The sequence below is a fragment of the Manduca sexta genome, chromosome 27 (genome assembly GCF_014839805.1).
Source record: "Manduca sexta isolate Smith_Timp_Sample1 chromosome 27, JHU_Msex_v1.0, whole genome shotgun sequence".
Taxonomy (NCBI): Eukaryota; Metazoa; Arthropoda; class Insecta; order Lepidoptera; family Sphingidae; genus Manduca; species Manduca sexta.
The window spans coordinates 18,553,498-18,577,230 of record NC_051141.1 but is presented as its reverse complement, the minus strand read 5'-3'; the positions used below and the strand labels follow the sequence as shown (position 1 = coordinate 18,577,230).

Below are 23,733 nucleotides of genomic sequence, written 5' to 3'. Positions count from 1 at the left end.
TATTTTTTTTACTTATATCCTAAAAACGAGATCTCAAAATATTTACAAAAATTTTATAAAAAGTCACACAGGGCCGTAGCTACAATGTTATTCGAGATATGCATGATGGCAATACGGTGTAGTACATTGTGATTGGTCAGTTAAGTTAAGTAAGGTTGTTCCCTAAAAGACTCCTCCCTAGCCGCAACATCGCGTCGAGGCCATTTTTTAAATATAAACTCAATTTTTCTAACTAACATAAACCTAAAATTTGTAAATTAAGTCAATTTTATTCCGTCTTTTGTGTTAAATGCAAAACTAAAACCGATTTGATTTGCGAGTCCCCGTTGTTGCCTTGGCTCAGTTAAGAGTAGAAAACAGCATTTATCTAAACTGTTTACCCCATTGTAAAATATTTACACACTCAATGATAATCTGAACGCAGAGAACTCAAGGGAATGTGGCAAATCAAAACCGTCCAATTGTAGAGGACTAGCTAAGTCTCTAATGCATGCTCGTGATCAGAAACTGCACGGACGTACTGCATCAAAAATAATACTATCAATACTTACGGGAAATGTACGTGGCATCAACGCTTCCTATGTTATTGCAGTTAGGTACATTATAAGAAAAATCGGCAGGAATAAATTATTATTTAAATTTCAACATAGGCTGTACATAAGTACATAATTACTATAAAGTAATTATAACACTACAAGACAATGAAAACTGGAGGGTTAGGCAGGTTTTGACCGCGAGCATATCCACTACCTCTATGATTACATATGTTAATAATTCCGAATACCTTGTACCTTAACAAATCCGGTCGGTAGTAATTTTGCGTCCAATGTTAAAATTAATTTAATTCACAACAAAAACAATTAATTTTTCAATGTTTTCATGTTATGATTATGTAAAGTAATTTCGTTTCTTCTTGTGAACAGCCTAAATATTGTTGTGTAGTTCACAAGGGTTTAAATTAAAACCGATTTATAACTATTTTATTTTTCATCTAATTCTGTCTTTGGGCACCTTAAATGCATTCAAAAGTCACTATCATGCTGTTCATTGTTTTTATAATCATTTTATAAAACAATCGGAATGGTATGTATGTTTCACTGAGTTTAACAACGGTTAAGCTTGTGTTTTATATCACAGTTAGTTAGAGATCGATATGTATGTTGGTAGTTACTGTTGGAATGACATCTAGATATGACACTTATTTAAATCTGCAATTGATGAGTAATTATAGATCTTGAAAGAAGACCAATACCATTTGGAGTAATCTCATATAAAGTGCCATTTACAATGGGGCTTTGTTAAAAAAATGTATATGTGCCCAGCGACCTCTTATAAGTGGTATACTGCTTTGGTAAAGTATTCTACATACAATCACAGGAACGGCGAATCGAGAGCGAATTAATTGAGGGACTTAGACAACGTGTGTTCGACATGAGCCGAATTTTCTTCTCGGCTAGTGAAGATAAAGATTGAAATTATATTTCAGGTATATATTATAATACTTTAGTATATCGACTAGTTAAGATAGAGAAGTACGACTATATTTACCTTGGAGAGTCGGTGTTGGTAGAACCATTAAGCCATACGGTTAAATAAAAATAATATAGTTATTCGACAGATATGTCAATTTTTGTTATGATAATTCAGAACCTTGTGCTGTCACTATCATCCATTTGGTCAAAGAACGTCAACAATCAGACAGGGGTGATTAAAATATATTTACCATTATTTGGTTGGAATGTATTTCAATTATTTTTTTCAGAAAATGCTAAAAAACATATTGGGAGAAGTGTGTAAGCTACGTCACTAAAAAGGAAACATTATTAAGTATGACTTCTTAGGGGAAAGGTTCCATATATCAGGATGCCTACAGAAGTAACATTGTATGCCTAAAATGTATTTTTTTCATTTAGTAGTAGACCTGACAGTGTTGTATATTTTAAAACCCTATGGGGATAAGATGAGCTAGTCATCCGACGTTCGACAAGGCGCCTGCGCAAAAAGAATAGCAATCACACTGAATACTTTAAACTTGATTGTGGTGTACACGCGTGAAGTATCACACGTCACTGAGACATTAGACGTTAAGTCTCACAATGCCCAGTAATTAATCTGGCTACAGTGCCCTTCAAACCGTAACACAACACTGCTTGCACTCTGCTGTTTAGCGATAGAATTAGACACTGTGGTGGTACCTACCCAGGCGGCCCCTTGCATATAAGACCTACCACCTAGTATAATACTTGTCCATTTAAGATTGCTATTCATTTTCTGGAAGCTATTTAACTTGCTGACCTAAGTTACGGATGACTTAATAATTATACTGCATTAAAATCAATAATCACAAATGCATCTTTGCCGGACTTTATTATCGCGATAATATTATTTTTTAATTTCACACCCATTTGATTAAGACGGGCGAAAACTAAGTTCAAATTATGTTGACATTAATTCGTTTAGAACTTAAAATAGAGACTAATATCTTTTATGGTAATTAATAATCAAATAGTTACGTATTTTCTTACCTACTAACAATCCTTAATGGTGAAATTAATCGCAGTCTTAAAGAAAATCAGTGCTGCTTTCAACAGAGTGCACTTAGCTCGTATATCCCTGAGATTGTCAAATTCGTTCAAAATTCCAGAGAAACGAAATTACTCCATTGTCAAAATAAATAAATTCTCTAATTTTTTTTTATCCATTAACATTGTTAATGGTTAAAAAAATGATAATGAAGATCTAAAAGTTTAAGTAACAAGTAAAAACCTAGATACAATCAGTTATAAGATGCCTGATTGATCAACCGTCAAATACCATGAAATGGGCAAGTAATCCCACAAAACATAAAGGATATTATGCAGCTAAGGCTGGCTTTGACCAGCAAACATTTTACAAATCAATCCTGATCCTAAAACTATAATTCAATAGAACACAGTTTGACTTAAAAATCAACGTTGAAATTATACTAAAAGAACTAGGGGCTAGTGTATAAGGTAGCAAATTTTTTAAGGCGGGGAATTCGGCGTATAAATAAAAAAAAAAAACTAATGTTAAATTTGGTGATGGGGCGGCATTTTCTACGGTGCCTAGGGGGATTAGTGACAGCCCTATGTGACACAATCGGGTCACCTAGACACCAGCCCAATGGGCTGTATCCACATATCCAAAACAGTCAGCAAATCCAACAAAACAAGATACGCGACGGCCAGCCCCGACAACATTTTACCAATACCAAGTAAAAAACCTTAATGAGAAAGTAAAGCCGCTGAGAAGATGCCGTTCTACAATCGTGTTGTTCAAAATGTCTTTTTATTGTCTCGGCCGGCATCTCAGGGCGACAAATTTAGAATTACGTTCGTTACTTCCACCTGTTGCAGTTTATAGCGACAATCGCTTCTGCACGTTGGCGAGGGTGGTCTGCAGCTCGGCATCGCTGATGACGGTAACCACCTCGTACACCGTAGTAGAGTCTTGTTTCGGCGCATCCATCAGCTGCAGGGCATGCTGCAGGCACAAGCATATACGCTTGCCGGCCGTGTTCGTCACCTGAGTGGGAAGGGGTGGAGTGTCTTTAGTCACTTAATCCTAGTCATATTGCCCAAATTATCATAATGTCGATTGTATATTATAATGCATTTGATTGAGATTTCATGATATATATTTTGCCTCCAAAGACAGACGAACTCACGTCCCACCTAATGGTATGTACGGTGACCACCGTCGCCTATAGACGCCGGCAAAGTCAGGGGCTCGGCCAAACCAGAAAAACAATTTTAGTACCGTTTAAAGAAAGCCGGTGTTTATTGCCGACTAAACATCGTGGGAGCAAGTTCATTACAGATTGAATATGGGCGTGGTAGAAATGATGAAACGCACAGTTCCACTATATAAAAACCACATTAACCACACACATCTGCATCACTCAGACAATCCGCGACGACACTACGCACAAGTCTGATACAATATAAATATTTTTTATTTTAAGTAACATAAATTTCTTTTGTGTAGAACGCTATTCAGTCCTGAATGTGCCGTTAACACGATACGATGGCGCGTGTTATTTGACAATACTTGTGAATTGTCGACAGACCCACGCGTGAGTTATATAATATTAAACCGCCACAGACAAAGGTGTTCAGTCCCATGACGTGATAGGCGGCATGGCTATCGCCATATCGGGCAAATATTCCAGACGGCAAGTACGTAGACGATGGCCCCTAAGTAAACTATCATATCCCAAAAGAATGCGATTTACACTTTATAGCATTTCGTTAGATATGTACTGTAATATGCACCTTTCGGCTTTCTCTATTTACTAAGTTCTAAACCCACAAAAAAAAGTTAATAAATGAACACTTTTATAATGGGTTTGGTAGTAAACAGTACATAGATAATAAAACGTTAAAAAGTGAAAATAACTATTTTTAGATACGTTTACGTAGGAGCCATCAATTTCGCCACTTGCTTTCCGTCACATAATGTGGTGGAATAGGGGCGAGCCATATCGCACACAAATTTTAGACTCCGGCCTGATACTGAGCGGAAAAACCCAATACCAATTTGCCTGACCCGGGATTCGAACACGGGACCTGATTGGTGTCACACTACAACTACGCCACCGATGAGTCAATACAGCAAAAAAGTTACATTACCATTGAGAAGTAGAGCGTGGTGCGGCAAATTTCGCACTCGTCCTGCCCGCGAGAGTTCCACCTGGGGCGGCGGCACGTGTTCGGTTTGCGGTTGCGGCTCTGTTACCAAAACCATCATGAAATATGTTATTTTCATTTCTAAATTAATTGCACTAGGTTAAATTCAGTATGACATAACCAAGGAATTCTTGTAAGTTGGGACTAAAATTTAAATTGGTTAATATGTAATCATAAAAAGGCCCTATTTACGTCTACAAATGAATTTGCATAATTTGCTTATGTTCAACAACTATTGGTCCTACGTATAATTACCTCAGTGTTGGTGAACTTGACCCCCCTTTCGGCGAGAGTGCGCCGGTTGGCCAGCTCCTCATTCACTATCGGGCTGAGATGCGAGTGAACCTTCTGCAGGATCCTGAGCGAAACGCGCGAGTCCTTGGCGACGCTCATAAGCAGCTGCTCCAGCGAGAACATCGTCGGCTCGCAGCTCTGTCGCAGCTCCTGTCATCATATTGATGTACCATCTTGTTATCATAACCGATTCCAATCACTCTTCAATATTACTCTAATCTGTTATAACTCGATCGTTAAAAAAATCGTAATTTTTTTGTAAGTGAAGAACATTCATCTCTATTCCAATAGGTTCGATCCAGTAGTTACTTAGGAACAATCGATTGTACAAACCTGGAATATATGATGAACACTATCCAACCAGGAGCTAGTGGCGAAGTACACACTCTCGGACTGCGTGTATCCCGTTGCTATCGAGCAGGAGTACGCCTTCGGGAACACTATGATGAACGTGCCGGGCTCCTGCGTGACCCGAGACAGAGACACGTTGTGTTCGCAAAGTAAGTTAGGCGGGATCATGGTGATGTCAGAGGGCAGCCATATCGACTTGTTCTGGCACGATGTGGGGCACAACTTCTCTACCGCGCTGCGGAAGTTCTCGCTTTGCTCGCCCGGTATGCCGTACCTGGCACGCAATAATACGTATTTTAGGCAAATATGTATTCAAAATCTATTTGACTTATGGTTCGAATCGTAATAGCTACCATATCTTCCTGGGTCCCGTATGCATGTATTCAACCCAGGGCAGTCCGTGAGGGTCTCTATGCCAGCAGCTGGTGGAGTATAACATGCCGAGATGCAGCGTAGGCGATGTCACACCCATCACCGGTCCCAACGACCGCAACACATTGCCCGGGTTCTGGCTCACCATCTACACCAAAGGAACGCTATGTTTTCATACATTTTTGATGAAGGTAGGACCACACATATTATCAAACAAAACAAAGTACAAAAAGCTAAATTTGCAAAACACGCCAAACATGAAGTCAATGCCGAACTCGCGTACGTTCAATTCGCATAGCATTCGCTATTATGATTTCGCTTACGATATAGCTTGAGCATTGCACGACTTAAAATAAAAATGCAGGCATATAAAATCCGCTTGCAGCAGGTCACACAAATTAAAAATAAATTTCAACATAATAAATAAATTAATACCGATCATTTCGGATAGACCGAGAGATATTGTCATGTTGTTAAAATAAGGAATTATAGGATGTGCAGTGGTTGCACAATTATACCTTCAGATTCCACGGGTGCTTGCCATAGGGGTCGTTCTTGTTTTTGGTGAATCCGTAGCCCTCGTTGCCGGTGTCGATCGAGGCGGAGTTCACACATACGTGGTCGGTGCCAAGCAGCACGGTCTTCCAATACTTCGACTCTATGTCTCCGGCCTTGGGCTTCGGTGTACGCGGGAACTGCACCATCTTCACATTCGCTGCCGTCTATCACCATACAACATATAACGAGCTCTTGTGTACCATATTATTTGTTTAGCTCCAACTTTACAGTACTTTAGAAAAAGTGCAGAACATAGAAGAATAAAAGTTTTTTTTATTAATATAACGAAATTAGTTTTACAAACAGCTGGAATATGAAATGTTTTTGCATATCTTTGAGAAAAGTAACCGCTGAGAAAGAATTATTAGTAAATAATTTGTAAAATCTTATACAGTTATACCACCAGAGACTAGTTGTATCACAAGATTCCATTCAGCTCATAATTAGCTTGACTCCCAAACGGATTCACACACAAATGTTAGGTGCGGTATGCGTAAACATTTTATTATGAAGGTAAGATCTCTGATGCATAAATGGAATACATTTGTGATCAAGAGAGGATCAACAAGTGTAATGACACTTACCCTCTTGAACATGGCGAGGTTCATGTTCCGTCCGAGAACGACGCAGTCCTCGGACTCCAGCAGAGCGAAGTTCACTTCCTCGTCATCATCCTCCTCCTCATCGGCTGACGAGTCCGATTCGCCGAGCATCTTCTTCTGTCTGTGCAACGGGTTCAATGCCCGGTCGAGCATTTTTTGGTTCTTTTTGTACCAGCAATGGTCCACTTTACGCATCATGTCTTGACGTTCCGCTGTTATGAACACATAATATTAAAATATAATTATTAGGCATGTTACGCATCCTTCACACTATTGATAAGGGCTGATGAAGGGAAACATCATAAAGTAATACAATTAAATAATAAAAATTATTCAAAAATAAAAAAAATATACTCGTTTCATATCGAGAAAAAATACAACTATCAAGATTTAACATCACTGTACGTTACGGTGCAGTTGTGAGAAAAAGTACGAGACACCATTATCACTAAACCATTGCAACACATACTCATTGAAACATTTGAAATTCTACCCTTCAACCAATTTAAATACCGTTTTTACAAGAGTTTTTTTCCGTCTTATTCTTACGAATAAGTGATCTATATCAAAATATGGAGCATAAGTGTGTTGAGACCACTCACCGTGCGAGAGCGTCCCGTACGGCAGGATATACTTGACATATATGTAGTCGAGCTTCTTGCCTGGCGAGAGGTTCCTGCTATTGCGCATTTCGCTGGCGACGCGCGCCCATCGCTTCTTCTCAATTACCTTCTTCAGACCGCCGTTGTGCTGTACCATGTGGTATAGCTTCGGCAGGTCAACCTCCATGCAGTCCAGCTGTTGGGTTTGAGCGTTTAGGACATTGTGAAGTGACAATGGCCAAGATTATTAAATAATAGTAGATTGGGGGAAGGCAATCACTACTGATGGACATGAACCGATTGATTCGAAGACCCGCGCGAAAGCAAAAACTTTTTTACGGGGTAATGACATAAAAAGTCCTTTAGCGTAATTTCAGTGAAAGTTTTACTAAGCAGGGTCCGGAGGGCCTGGCCTCGGAGGCCCCGGTGTACTACACCGCCTAAACCTACGGTAGCTGCACCCCTGGAAGCAGCATCTTCTCTCAAAACTATTAAAGGTGTACTTTAAAGTCGCTTGGAGACCCTGACCGCATTCGACATGGCATTGTAACAAAGTGAACTTTCAATACTGACCAGCGGCGCCCTGATGAAGCGGACGCTCTGTGACGCGAGGTAAGCCTTAATGGCGGACATCTCCCGCTGTGCTGGCCCCCAGCGGCTGTACATCCGCGCCACATATTGATTCATCACATTGAACCGGATGTTGTCGTTGCTGACGCATGTGGGTTTGAACCCGGCTGGAGCGACTATTTTGCACAGTCCAAATTTGGCAGCGGCCGGCATTATTTTATCGAAGTAGGCTATCGGATCCTGTAAAATGCAAAGGTTTGTAGGGACTTGGTCACGTCTTTGTTACGATATAATTACTACAAATCAATGCTTACTTGGAATTCCTCTTCGGTCGGATAAAAGACAGGCGCGTCCACACACTTAGCGCCTTCCAAACTCCTTGGAAATGTGGTTTTATTGTTTGTCTTTGTCGCTTCGGAGCTTCTTGTTTCCCGTTCTTTAGGCGGTTCTGGTGTATCAGGTATCACTTCTGATTGGAGAGAGACAACATTTTCGATACTATTAGCGAATGGTCTGTTGGAAGTTGAGGCGCGGCTAGATTGAGCGTCAAGATCTGTAACACAGTCTTCCTGAAACGATGTACTCTCTCCTGCCTGCGTATCGGTTGCATTAGAAATGACACTTTCAGGACGATAGTTATCGGTTTCGTGTAGTCGTGGCATAGTAGTGCCGTTTGTCGATGGCATGCTGACGTCTGACATGACGACTAAATTAGACTGTGCATCTGTGTGGCCAATTGGTGTATTCTTGGATACTGAGGGGCCGGGACCGCTTGAACTTCTTTTTGGTATTTTTCGTTGCTCCAGTCTAACAGCTCTTGGTGTTGGCTTCTTTCGGCTAGAGTTGGTGTTCGGCTCCAAGTCAGCTTGGGTAACCGGTGCCTCCAGTGTAACTGGCTCTGTTTCAGTATATTCGTCAGCTATCATCACGTTGTCACCATCCGTTGTCACCATTTTTTCATTATGCTTGGTAGCTGTAAGATTTGTTACTAGTTGGTCGAGCAAGCTCTCGTCTTCGATCAACAATAGCTCTTTAGCGGAATTCGCTAGAGACTTTGGAACGAAGCTGGCGCGTAAGATAGTTTTACTATCTTTCACACATATAATTTGAATAATATGGGTGCTGTTTTCGGGAAGAATATTAAGGTTGTAATGTTCATCGGTCGAAGTACTTGTTGAAGGCAAACAAGATTTCGCGTCGCCTTCCCTGTTCGATCGCCTCCCCCTGTACCGACCCAAATGCACTTCCGAGGAATCTAAATCGTCAGAGGGTTTGAATTCATATATATCTTCAATCAATTCGTTTTTACCACCGAGTGGCGAGGTCACGAGAGCCTCTATCTTGTGCACTTTCTCCACTCTGTTGCACCCCGTGCACTCGTTACATCTAGATTCCTTCTCTGCTTGGGAAGCGCGCAGAACGTCTGTCACGGTCATGTACTTATTGGAGGGGCAGTCGTATATAGCGGGAATAGGGACGGGAGATTTGGGGCAGGGGGTGAGAGAAGTGGAATGGGTGAAATGCGAGACGGTGGATAAGGTGTCTTCTTCGCATTTTGTTATGATATCCAAGCTCGGCTCTCTGATCTGCCTCGTCATCGGCGGTGGGGGCAGCGGCGTTTTGAATATTTCGGAGGAGCTGTCGCCGGAAGGAGCCGCGGTCTGGGTGCAGGTGTCGACCCAGCGCGCGATCTGTGAGCTGCTATAGTACGGCCCGTCCAGCTTAACGAATAAGCGTGAAGCCTGTGCCCTGTCTATTGGCTTCAGGCCGTTAGCAATGAGCTTCTCGTTGAGGTCGCTCGGCATTCCACTGCTGAAGTTGAAGAGGTCCGCGTGGCAGATGACGCGCCGGTCCATCGCTAATGATATGTTGGCTAGCAGCTCCTCCGAGTGAGACATATCGCACGACGTTACTAAATGGCATAATATTGACATTACTAATTTAACTTTGTAAATATATTTAACATAAATAAAATTAAAATATAAACTAATTCATTTCATAGACAATGGGTTGTTCTGATTTAAATTATTTTTCATTTACTATAGAAAAGTAATAAAAAAATTTACGAATTGAGTATTTTAAAATTCGGTTATAAAACTATAAATAAAATTTCTTGATAAAAATGGCGAGTTGAGATGTTGTATACATTACAGTTCAGATTAATATAATTCATTCACAAACCAGATGTTTTTCATTCTTGAAAGGATCTGAACGACGCCAACTCATTTAAGCAAAGTTGATACACAGCTTTAAAGTCAAAGTTGAACGTAGAATCCACCAAAATTGTAAACTAATGATAAAATTAATTCTTACTATAGGTTCAACTTGCAACGCTAGTACCCAGTATCATAGGATTCGGTACAATAGTGTCACCAATAAAATGTAATAAAAAAAAACTTACGAAAAAAAAAATATAACTTACCTGTGGAAGGTACCGGAGCAGGCGTCTTCGACTTACTGTTATCTGCAAACAAGATATCAGAGCCTCATCAGCCTTCATTCTTTATAAGAATCCGCATAGAAACAACTTATTGTTTATTGGCCAAAGAAAGTAAATCTAGGCTACTTTTTCAGCCAAGACTTGTGACTGCTGACTCCGCTGCGGAATCATGAACACATCATCAGTTGAAATATGAATTGCTGTAACAGCAAAAATAACGTATTTTTTTTATTCATTCAGTTAAGTGTCGCCTTAAAAACATTGAGTTTACTTACTCAATGTTTTTAAGGCGACACTTAACCATCGGCATTGTCATAACTCGTTTCGAAAGGGGGGAGGAGCATACCACAGAGACTATTTCCATGCCCTTATAGTTGCAAATTTGAAAATTTTGTAATTTTGCCCGTAAATTAAAAGTACTAGACTACTCTAACATCCTGTGGGCGTCAAACAACTCTAAGGCGGGCACGATTTGAAAACCGGCTTTTACGTCCTGCTATAAACTTATAACATAACTTACTTGAAAACTATGCCTTAAGTCACAAAATATTATTACATTTGTCACATATATTTTACTTTTTGTTTGTTGACCTGCAGTATGTGTTGTGAATAACGTTAACGAATTTCTTTTATTGATAATAATTTAATTAAAGCGTGTTAAAGTAACAGGATTCAATTAAAAAAAAAAATAACGTCGCATCACGCTATCTTTGAAAATATTATAGCATGCTCCATGAGGAATCTCTCAGATAATGGACAGCATAACTGTGTTAATAGTTACAACTCTTTTTGGATGCCAATTTAGTTTTCAGCTCTCCTAAAATTCCGGTTTGGCTCTTAGAACAATTCATATTTCTACGGACAATATTTATTGGAAATATAAATTGGTATCATGACAAAAGTGGGATACAACGTAAACATTACCTTTAACCTTAGTCTTGACAGTGGCCCCAGCTCGTCCAGGCAATGGCGGCCTCGGCTTAGAGCGCGTCACGGGCGGTGTCTGTCTTGTGGTGAAGTACGTGAGCGGCTTGTAGTCGTCCACGCTGTACTCCGAGATAGAGGGCTGCATGACGCGCCGGCGCTTTGCCCTTGTCGGCGGCGGTGGTTCTAGCTTCCTCTTGTTGTTCTTAATCACATTCTTCGGCTGTTGTACTTGGCGTGACCTTAGTTTCATCGTGTGCATTTGTTTAGTTTTCATATTGGCCAACTGTTTGGTCCGCGCAAGCCGTTTGTACAAGCCGGGCGTCATTGTAGCGCTGTTACTGCTTTCTGGACCCCTCTCCTTCTCGGCTGACTGATTCCCGTTCTCGACGGAAGATTCGGGAAGTCGTTTTAGTAGTACAAACGGTTGCAAGTGACTATGCATGTCTGCAAACAATGCTTTGGTTATGTGTGCTTGAATTCGTGTATAGTAGCATTTAAAAAGCACTTTTATTTAACAGAGGTCGACAATTTACTATAAGATTGATAATATACCTAATAATTGTAATATGGTATTTGCCTACATTTGATTTTATTCATATTTTTGTATGTAAAAAGTCAAATACCCTATTGCTGTAATAAATAAATACAAAAGTATGCCTACCTTTGATCTCATTTCGTTTCAGTTTTTACAAATCACTCCTATTCGGAGTTTATTTTCTTTTTATTTTTTTGTAAAATTCCAAAAATTTTGTAGGAAATATTCACAATAAAAAAATTATAAAGAATAAATCCCATAAATTACAAATAATGTATTTCCCTTTAATCAAAAACCAAGCGCCAAAAAAATCCAATTTAAAATTAACATTATTATGTATATAACCAGTCACTAATAAGAATATCAATGGAAAATTATTATACCCAAACCGATGCAAGATGAAAACATATTTAAAACTCTAGTAAACTTAAATCACGAATTTAAACAAACATACTTTTTAAACATTAACCTTAGATGTAGTACGAAATTAATGAACACGTCTGTTCGCGTTGATGCCTTCGTCAATACTTGCGTCCGCGATCGCTCTTCTGATACATGGAGAGGAAAAAAAGGGGCGGGGCGGGGCGGGACGAGGAACACCAGTTTTTAAACTTATCCTCAATATTTTAGGCCCGTTTTTTAAAAGTACTGAAATGCATGACGAGCGTTTTGCCCCCGTGCTGGTGACGTTGTCAACTGCAGGCTACACATACTCGTTTAGTTGGAAAATAACGTAATTACTTCAATAACAAAGTATGTCTTGAAATAAAATGTGTACAAAAGTTTAAAGGCTTAGAGGCGAAGTGTAAACCCTTCAACCGGAGCTTGAAAATAACCGTCAAGAGATGTTTTCATTGCTTACCGGTCAGCATTTTCTTTGTGTTTAAATTACACTTTTAGACTTGCCGCCTACACCAGGCGCAATGAAGTCACTTTGCCACGTTAATTGAAAACAGGACGGATGTGGTAATTTTATGGCGGCCAGTAAAAGTGTAAAGGTCCACACTGACTTACTTTTAAACGCAACCACGTCGAGAAGGTTCTTGGCGTGCATCTTGACCATGGTGTTCTGACCCAATCGATGGCCCTGGTCTTCTCTGGGCGTAACGTCACGCCTGCGATCCGGCACATTGTTCGAGTGCGGCACGATGGCTCCCTGCGCGAACTTGCGCTGAGCTTGCACCTTGCTGTGGACAACGGTCGTTTCAAGTATTTCTGTAAACCGAGAAATATACGACTCCAACCTGGGGTCAGGGCATTATTTATTTACACGCGTTGTATACATTTTGCTTTTTAAGATTCCTATCAAACATAACGCTGTCAAATGAGGATATAAAAGTCCTGACCTCAGTGCACAGAGCTCTAGATGTTAATACGCTATGGTGACAAAAGATAACGAATATATTTTAAGTATTAGTATGTCTATGAGATTTTACGGTTCTTATCTCACCAAGACTTAGCAACCGTATCTTGCAGACAAATGACTAATTATTTCTGATTGTGGATCGCACCCCCCCCCCCCCCCCCGTCAAATGAAGTCAAGAAACCTTGTCCGCTGCCCCCAAACTAAAGTTCTATAGCACCGAAAGATGGAATTGTGGCCTTCGCACTATTTACATATACTTTACCTAGTATATATTTACTTTGGCTGCCATTCAGCTTGTGAAGATTCGAGAAAGTTAAACTGTGCATTTAGTAAAAATTGCCTATTAGTTAACTGAGCTAACTAACTGTGCAGTGTGCTGTGTAGCTAGTTAACTGTGGATTGATGTAACCGTCCAGTCGCCCTCGCGGCGGTTGGCCAGTACTAATGAAAAAAGAACAGTCTGTGTGCCAAATTTCATGAAATAATAATAATTTACCCATTAGTGCGTCATTGTATGACAAAAAAATACTTTTAGAACCTTTGTATTATTAATAACTAGTTGACCCGACAGACTTTGTCCCGTCTTAATTATGAATTTGCAGCGCTCATTGTCAATCGCTGACAGTTATTTTAAACAACTGATAGTTATATAAAATTAATATTTTCGTTAAGTTTTCTAAAATTTTCCGCGCAATTTTTTGATTTTTTTCTTTCATAAGAACCTTCTCCTGACAATCACAAACACAACAAAAAAAATTAGTGAAATCGGTCCAGCCGTTCACGCATGACGGCGCGGCGTGACCAAGGGAAATAGGGATTCATTTTTATATATACAATATAGACATATCAGAACATTAGAATAGACGACGACAAACAATAAATCCGACGAAATGTCGCGTGAACATAATATCCGTCACCAGTTCACAGTTACACTATACACCATAGTATAGTAGCCATAAAACAAAATTTTTCACATTTCCAATATCCGATCATAGCGCGCCATGTATAAACTCAAAGCAATTGCTCATAACAGATAATACGCATATAATAAAATACCTATCAGTCAGTAATTAACCAGTAATTGGTATTCTACGTACACATGAACACACATGAAACTAAATCGCACCGCTGCCACCCACCGCCGGGGCAAACTTCTCATCCCGCGATACGAGCCGGGGAAGCATTGTCGCATGTAGGTATGCGCCGAATGTATGGATCATTGTCATAAGTCTTGTGTGTCATGTATACTACAATTGTCACAAGATGACATCGCGGCGCAGTGCACAGAAAAGCTGTACTAAGAGTTTAAAATTTTACGTTGCTAAACAAACGCTTTCAAATAGTGATGCCATTTATATAATTTAGATAAATTATTTTAGAAATTATAGCTAAAATGATATCTATAGTTTATGTTAACGCATCTAATTATAAAACGGCGCTCAAGTGCGACGCAAATACAAAACATTGAAATATTCAACAAAGGCAAACTCATATACCGATATTCAAATTTGACGAAAGATTTTTTTCCTTCAATGAAAATTGAATCAAAAAAGATCAAATTATTTTAATACATATGTACGATTAGGTTTAATATCGAGTAAAAGGTTTGTTTCGGCTGTCGTTTTGCCACTTTAGGTATCGCACGGAAACTCCACCGCCATCCACCGCCGCGCCGCCCCCTAGTGCAGTCCTAGCCCGGACAAAGCTTAATTAATTACATCCAAACTCAATATTCGAAATTCGAATATCCACCCCATGTTGATTCATACCTAAAATAATATATATACAATAATGCAGACATGTAAATTAACCATAGGCTAGACACGGTGGGGGAAGTGCCCTCACTGCCGCCCAACAATCCAGACAGAGATAATTAAATTCGCGACTGTAACCGGAAAACCGATATGTTTCATCACAAACATACCCAACGTTGTACCGTCAAAGGGTTTTTTATAAAGGCCATATTGCGTGGACTTTTCAATTTTATACATTCATTTTGTCGTAGTGTACTTATCTAGCGCACAAAGGGAAGTCTGTCCGCCTGTCAAAGGGGATTTTACGTTAAAAAAGCGCCGCGGGAGCTTTTCATTTGCGTTGAATAACGTATAGGATATGTAATTTGTTTGCTTCGCATCACAAGAGATATGTAACATGATACTTTGTCGGATTATTGTAAACTAGCTTCCGCCCGCAGCTTCGCCAGCGTGGATTTCGGACTTCAACAATGGAGCCGGTCGCGAACGTTCGAGAATGTTCGTTTTACGAAGCTCCTCGCTAGGTGATTCGCTAGCCTCTAGGTGCCAAGCAAGCCGCCTGCCTGTGCGTTCGCGACCTTATATATATACAAAAATAATCGTTATAGCATGACTCAGTATTCACGCGTGATGGCTTATTATTAGCGTATTTCATGTATAACTTTGGTGTTTCTATACCAATTTCTATGATTATGTTAAGAGTAGACAAATATAATGAGAAAGCTTCGAACTGCTAAGCTATCGGGAGTTACACGTGTTATTGTAAGTCAACCATAAAAGATAGACATATGCTGTCGTGGGATATTTTTTACATAATTTTAAGGAGAACATTTTCGTCATACATGATTTCTGTGTAGCTTTAACCATTAAGGTTGCACACGCGACGGAAGCTAAAAATGGAGTAACTTCTCCCGTCTTCCCAACATTTACCATCACTGCTCTGCTCCTATTAATTGTAGCGTGATGAAAAGTATACTATAACCAGCACAGGAGTATGACAAACAATTGTACCAAGTTTCGTTAAAATCCATCGAGTAGTTTTTGTTTCTACAGACAGACAGACAGACAGACAAAAATTTTACTAATTGCATTTTTGGCATCAGTATCGATCCCTAATCACGGCTTGATAGTTATTTTGGAAATATATTTCATGTACAGAATTGACCTCCGTACAGATTTATTATAAGTATAGAAGAAGATAGATTAAAAAGTAAATCTTTGATACATTTTCTAAGACAGGATATTGTCGTCGTAATACGTCGTGATTTAGTAAATTCAATACATGTGCATGTGTATCGTATACATGGGTTAGGTCTATGGTAGTTAATACTTTAGTGGATCTCCTTTTATCACAATGGTTTAATGTAGTAAACTTTTTAAAAAATAATTGACGTAAAGAGGATGTAATTCGATGTACAATTTTAAATGAACACCTCGTATCTGAAATAACTACGAGTATATTAGTACGCCAAACATGAAAACCATAATACGGTAAAAAAATATTAACCATACATAGAAAATGTTCTTTTTACGGGTGCACTTACCGTAAAATAATATTAATTATAACCTGACTATAAAATCCTAATAAGATATCTTTTTCTTAAGATTGCCTTATTACTACTTAATGTCTACGCTCGGGAGTATAGGATCGTCCGAGCGAGAATTGGGCAAGTCCTTAACACTACACACGCCGACATATCGACCAAAACCTGAGGTGGCTTTTCGAGGCGCATTCAAGACGGCCGCGGAGTATGCTGTTGCACAAAGATAGCTACGCGGAGGTGTTTCTGCGCGGATGCGTCTTATGGCCCGTCTCACTAATCGGGGGGACTAAAAGAGCTGCCGAATTCCGGAACACGCTTGACGTCTAGGATAACGAGAAGCCAAATACCCGTGTTGCCCTCGCCTCGATGAAAGGACAGTCCCTCCCTGCTCGCCCTGCGATCCTACAAACTACACAGTACTGCCTCAAACGAGTGGTGTGATTAACCTAACTCGAAGCAACACGTATACACACATGTTACTTCGATTCCACATAGGTGGTTGAAACGAATACAGACTTGTGAGACGCCGAGCAGGCTGCGACACCGAAGCCGTGAGTTACAAAAAGTACAAACGTATTAGAAGTCGACATATGTATCCCACTCCACTTATATTCACATGCAATGCTTGCAGTACCAATATAAAAAGTCAAGTAATCAATAGTTCAATAGTTCATACTATACCAATACTTATAACGCAATCTTCGGTATCATCGAAGATGGAAATATTTTCTTTTTTCTTATGAATAAATCATGTCCGGTGCTTTACATTACGGGCGATGGGAAGTGCCTTTTTGTGGCAACAAATTTAGTTAGGGGGAGTGAAGTCACACCTATTAACCACCAAGAAAAATACCGATCCAAACATTAACGCCTGGCGGTATGAAGGAATGAATCTTAAAAGTGCAACATGGCATACTATGTTATAATGAAATCGCTGTTGGACACTGAATAGCTATTCGAATAAATATCAGTGTTTGCAAATAGCCCCGAAGCCTGACGCAATACTGACAGACGTAATTTATTAGTCGAAAACGGCAGGTATCCAGTACACAAACGTTGCACGGTATTACCTCCCACCGCCAACCACCCACCACCCGGCGGCCCGGGCATAGCTAGTTAATTGAACTGTCCATTCCACATATCAAAGGGTTGTGTACCACCCTCGGTGGCAGGCATGTCCACGAGCATTCGGTACGGCCACAGAGCTGCCCCCGAATGCAGGTATTAAAGATGCCTCCCACAGCCGCCCGCCGCTCGCTGCAGCCCGGGCAAAGCTTTTAATTGAAGTGTCAATATCAGATATCAAACCACCCACTCTTTGACGTGTACTGGAATAACTACTCAGTAAAAGCCCCCCTCCGCCCCCCGTTGCACATCCCCCCTGCGCCGGTAGGATTAATATACGCCGATTGATTTCAGAGGGTTGCTTTGATGTCGCCAAATTATTATTATGTCTGGATTCCTGTTTGCCAGACTGGGGATGTTAATAAATACGGCTCTTTGTGAAGACTATTGCTGCCAGTACGAGTAACGGTATAAAATAAATACATTTTAAGCTCTTAAGTTGACCATGTGAATGTGTTTTCTTCACAAAACACACTTTAAGCAAGCCCTCAGGGCAAATGTTGGATGTAGTCCTTGTACCCCGTTAGCGGTGTACAGAATTATATTAATAAAGATTTACTGTTTCATAACGGAATCCTAATACGACAGCGACTAGCATGTAAGATAGTTTTTTATTCTGACGAAGGCTCATTTAAATTGGCTACTTCTCAAAATAAACGTATCAAACAGTAGCCATTCGCATTTCTTATGATTGGTAACGCACATTGAAATTTTAAACACAAATCCAAAATGCAAACAATTACCAATATATTTATTATAAATGGTTTTTATACATGACTACACATTGGAAACAACACACGGAACGTTATTAAATCGCATGGTTGTTAACATTGTCGCAAACAATACGGCATTCGCGTTCATGATATGGAATATGAGCAGCTAGACGGCGGAAGATTGCAGCGCCTATGGTCATATCTGTTCATTCCAATATTTACACAGTTTAAGGAGCTTGATGCAACAGACGCGAATAGAATGGAGAATGCAAAAACTAGATACTCAGTGTGATTGTTTTTTGATAGGTGGCCTGAAGTTCCAAACATCTGACCCCTCCGTAGTCATCTACTAGTCCCTAAAAAATATAACTGTCTTTAATTGTGTGTAACTGTCTTAAAAACGGCTGTAATGTTCCAGCCGGCATTTAGCTAATTTTCTGTTCAACAGCTATTGTCAGTTAGGTCTCGAAATGATATTTTGTACGCCGAGGGTAATTTCGTCTAAATTTTTCTATTAGAATTATACTTAAAATTATAACTGCGCAAAACGATAGATGAGCGAAATTATAAATAGCCAGCAACTGTCGTTGTCACTGGAACAATTGTCTTGCTATAGGCAAGTCACACGCAGGCGACGATGCATACCACAACGTAAATATTACAGAACAATGTAGGAACCATAAAATCACGTAGGAACCGGGTAGGAACGGGTAGGGTAGGAAGCAATAGTGCGTGACTGATTAAGAGTAAAAAATGATAGTCATAAACTTCAATCCCAGCGTGGATTTAAATTGTAAAATTCTAACTAACTTAGTGCCGTCCTAATAACAAATAAAATCTCGTTTAAACAACTACATACTAAAATATATTAAAGCATTTTAAAACCACTAAAAAAAAATTTATAACGAAGACATGGTTTTAAGATAAATTTTAAATTAAACTCTCAAGAGACACATAGAAGGAATTAGAAATAAAAACAGTCTATACAGGTGGGCTCGGGGGCGGAGGGGGCTTGTCTGACGGGCAGTCGCCGGTATGTCTAGAGACGAGCCGAAACCTCGGGTCATTGCGCCCTGGCTCCGTCTGGACCATTTGACGATCGATAGATTAAGAAGTACCGCGTCCTTACCACACCTCTTCATCTGAGATGATTTATGATCTATTGTAAGAAATAATTTCAAAATTAAATATCCATTGGTATCTACCACAATCTAATCAATGTGACTTCAGTTCATGTGACCACTGTTATTTAATTCAATTCGTGATAAGCATGACAAAAGAATTTAGATACATACATTAATTTGAATTGCGAATTGACTTTTTTAGACTGTTTCAAAATGTCTTAATACTGCAAGACTTAAAAAAGCTCAACCACATAATTTCTCAGTACTAATCTCAACACACTGAAATGAACACGTCCACCGAATGCGAATTTAAATATATTTCAAACTGTCACCCATTACGCGGTCTACCCCTTAGTCTTTGTTTCCGCTCCCTCGCCAACCACCCTATGGGATTATTGGGCAACACAGCACATCCATTAGTGCACATTGAATCTGGACCTATGTGAATCACCCCTCCGATCCGAATAGCCTTTGACAAGCCTATATACCTAGACACATAAGGGTCGGCCAGTCTGATGAACACGGAGATGCGACGGACACATGAGATGACGGATAATCCTTCAATCAAATGACGCAATCATGCTCGTACGAGATACGGACTGTAAGCACGAACGGGTCAAACGAGATTTTATTAAAACGAACCGCATTATCGAACTGTTTTACATACAAAAAGCACATGTGCGAAAGTACAAAGACGAGCTCCCTTTAATGAATGAAAATGAATGACTGTATTATTTGTTAAGCCTTTTTGTTCGACCAGACATAAACTTTTCATCCGGAACTGTGTGCACGATCACATATCCCTCAATAATAATATTCAGAGTAAAATCAAAAATGGTGCTGGCGTCGTCCAGATGTCGCAGTTGATCGCCACAAGATTCGCAGACAAACCCGGAAGGAACATCTAGTAATAAATAATAGCGAAAAAATTAACTTTTTTAATTGACGACCACAATCATTAGACTACTAGTATGATCTGATCAACAAGATTTCTCACCCCGCTAACTCTCTCCATCCGATAACATCCTTGTTTATGGTAGCCTTACTGCTACTGCTTTGTTAGAATTACTTTATTACGTAAATTTTTCCTCAACATCAAACGGGAGTTTCTGAATGAATTTTAATGCTATATTGTTACCTTACTACTTATATAAGATATATACGTACATATACAAAATAAGTATCTGAAGATATAAAAAATTCAAAAACAACTGAGCCGTCACAGATGTTTTGTGGCGCATAATACACTAGACAAGAAGTAATATATTCAATATTATCTCGAATATATATATTATCTCAAAATCCTAAATTTTTTCTTGAAACGTAGAACTGTCATTCCTCTCGAAAGAATTTTCACAAGGAGGAAAACGCCAGCAAAAGTTTGTACATAGTAAACGCTAAACAGATCCGTCGCGGCTCCGAATCACGCATAATTAGACAAAGGTTTGCATCGGTAAAAAAGGAATTTTCGAGACACAGGGTCACAGCTGATGGCTCATTTAAAAAAATCTTTATAAAGGCATGTGTGTGTATGAATAAAACTTCCTCAGAATATCTTTGTGGGTAGGTTATCCTTTTAAAGGTTTTAACCCCATGATATAAACAATATAATTGGGAAGAAATTATCTTGCAGTTACACAAGACCGGTATGTATAGTGCAGTGGCGAAGGATCCACATAACCTGATTCTTGTCAGCTTCTCTTTTGTAACTTATATATAAAATCTAATTATCATTACGATTTGCAGACCACAGTTATGCAAATTAGTAGGTACTCATATTTCGCCACTGGCATAGTGTGAGGATTTTGATATGTAATTTTTTTTGCCTTTATAACTACTTTGACCCTTTGGAGTGTTCTTGATATGAGATTATGCTACCCCTGTAAGATATGTTGACAATGATGTTGGGGACCTAGGGTCTACTAATATAATTTAATTGTTTATTAATAATAAAATGTCGACTGAAAGGTGACTGCGTTATCTGAGATTAATTTAACACCACTGCCCATCGGAAAAGGGCACGCGTGCCAACTTCTAACAAATGAATACTAATGCATCGCGTTCGATCCTAAGAGTTTCGGGACATAGATGCATAGCTCAATGTTACACCTCGCGGCAGACAGGTAGACAATCTGTGCATGCGTCAATTAAAATAGTATCGATCACCCGTCTGGGTAGATAGGGAGCGCCTGGCGATATGGGATTAGTTACCATGGTAGCAGACTGTTCCCATCTATATTACGCAGTAATGGGGAAAAATTAAAAGGTGATCTGATAACTATTGTTACGACGGAGATCAGATAAAAGTTCTTAGCGTTTTCTCGGAAACTTATAGTGGAAATGGTGTGAGCGAAGTTTTTAAAACTTTAAGACTTGGGCAATGAGCATAAAAATCATTGAATTTAAAATCGAAACTATAATCATCAAAATTTTAATCGAACAATTCGACCTCAAAATTATAATCCGCGAGTTTCAAAATAAAAAATGTCAGATCTATTAGACCAACTACGTTTTTGTCCCTTCAATTGTTTGATCACCACCCAACTATTTCGGCGAGCATCTTGTTTCCTACGATATGGACGTTTTTTGCACCACCACTAGGATTTTCCTAAGATATAGGGTTGAAATTAATTAAGAAACGACCCCGCTAAGTCCTACCATTTAGCCAGGCAGTAGTACACCATCTCCTCGAAGGGTTGAACGCACCCGACAATTTACTATTCATACTTTTGTCAGCAAATCCTTAAATTTGATACTCCAGTCCCACATCTTAGGTCGTTCGCAATATTGGATTTTGAATGACGTCCTTGTCATCCAAACTAAACGTGTATGCAAAATTTATTCTGATTCGGTTGAAAATGAAGGCGCAAAAATGAAAAAAATAACCTCTAAATTTAATATTTCTTTTTAATGCTACTTAGAAAAAAGCTTGTCGCAAGATTTACTTATGTAGATAATATAATAATTATGTAATTAGATTTTTACTTTATCTATTTGTATATATTTATTTTAGTTACTTATTGGATACCTTTTTTGGCCCCGCGAAGTAAGCACCCGCACACAGAATACGCGGGGCGGCACAAACTAAATGATTCATACTAAACACACTCAACCGGTGGTTGGCGCGAATCGACCCGCTCAAGAACATTTTTATTTGTTTCCAATTCGTTTGGCAGAATGGCTAAACACATTAAAAGTTTTAAATAAAATAAATCATGTGTTTTTTAAAGGAACCCTTTTCTCAATATTTTGCTATAAGTTTTTATAATATTTATATCTTAATTTATAATATGGATATAATTTTTTTTATAATTATTGTCTTTACGTTCCATGAGAATTAACGCAGTATTATTAAAACCCGCTTGTTTCGTTGGTTAACATTAGCAAGCATTTCTTTTGTTTTCATACAGTACATACGTTTTAAAAAATAAAATATCTTAATATTAATTCGCAGCCGCCGCAACACAGCCAAGGTAATACAATCGCCATCGCCACAGTTAGCCCTGGGTTGAAAAAAATCCTTAACACTAATACTTACCGTCCTGAGTTCGGTGGGCTGCCTAGGATACTAGCGTTGGAACCGGCAGTTGCTTGCGCCTTCTTCTTGTTGGTAGACAGGGGAAGAGCATTTCGTGATTTTTTTCTAGAGCCGTCCAACCACTTACGAATCCGAACCAAACATGATTTAGCGGCGACGCGCCTCCCTACCATACGGTGGCCATAATGTACATCTAGTTTCATTTGTGCAATATGTGATTCGTTAGTAAGTATGTTTAAAGTCGTTTTATGCCAAAAATAGTATGTACACTATGACCATGATGGTAGTAAGGGCGGTGATGTGTTTCGCGTGTGGCTACCGCGGCCGTTCGGAGTGCACTGGTGGCGGGTGGCACGAGCGCGCCCCGCGCCCGCGGTGCACGCCGCCCGAGGGTGCGTCCGAGCTGCGCAGAACTTATTTCCTAGGTACGCTATCGAACTGAACTAAAAATATACCGATCGAACGTCATCACTTATGTATTTACATAATACTGCGAACCGCCAGAGTGATTTATTACACGGTGAATTTAATTTTTTTTTTAACAATAAAAGTAGTTGCAATATTGTAGTATTATTGCACAATAACAGTACGAAGTACAATTAAGATGAA

At 39.4% G+C, this 23,733-nt stretch overlaps 1 protein-coding gene across 3 annotated transcripts in view; it reads right to left on the bottom strand.

Annotated features, from left to right (window-relative positions):
• Positions 1 to 352: 352 nt before the first annotated feature.
• Positions 353 to 23,733, bottom strand: part of LOC115440528 (protein Jumonji) — a 40,561-nt gene continuing 17,180 nt past the window's right edge. Inside the window, exons 1-14 of one of the 3 annotated variants that reach the window (XM_037443837.1) lie at positions 23,125 to 23,473; positions 12,975 to 13,147; positions 11,423 to 11,869; positions 10,481 to 10,522; positions 8,373 to 9,970; positions 8,062 to 8,298; positions 7,489 to 7,684; positions 6,869 to 7,098; positions 6,245 to 6,448; positions 5,708 to 5,874; positions 5,337 to 5,628; positions 4,965 to 5,153; positions 4,653 to 4,751; positions 353 to 3,546 (exon numbers count right to left, since the gene is read on the bottom strand). In XM_037443837.1, coding sequence (XP_037299734.1) covers positions 3,379 to 3,546; positions 4,653 to 4,751; positions 4,965 to 5,153; positions 5,337 to 5,628; positions 5,708 to 5,874; positions 6,245 to 6,448; positions 6,869 to 7,098; positions 7,489 to 7,684; positions 8,062 to 8,298; positions 8,373 to 9,970; positions 10,481 to 10,522; positions 11,423 to 11,869; positions 12,975 to 13,147; positions 23,125 to 23,327 — 4,245 coding nt within the window. In that variant the 5' untranslated portion in view covers positions 23,328 to 23,473 and the 3' untranslated portion in view covers positions 353 to 3,378. Of the gene's footprint in view, positions 3,547 to 4,652; positions 4,752 to 4,964; positions 5,154 to 5,336; positions 5,629 to 5,707; positions 5,875 to 6,244; positions 6,449 to 6,868; positions 7,099 to 7,488; positions 7,685 to 8,061; positions 8,299 to 8,372; positions 9,971 to 10,480; positions 10,523 to 11,422; positions 11,870 to 12,974; positions 13,148 to 23,124; positions 23,474 to 23,733 lie in introns of those variants that run through there. The other 2 variants (XM_037443838.1, XM_030164873.2) reach the window with 2 other exon arrangements.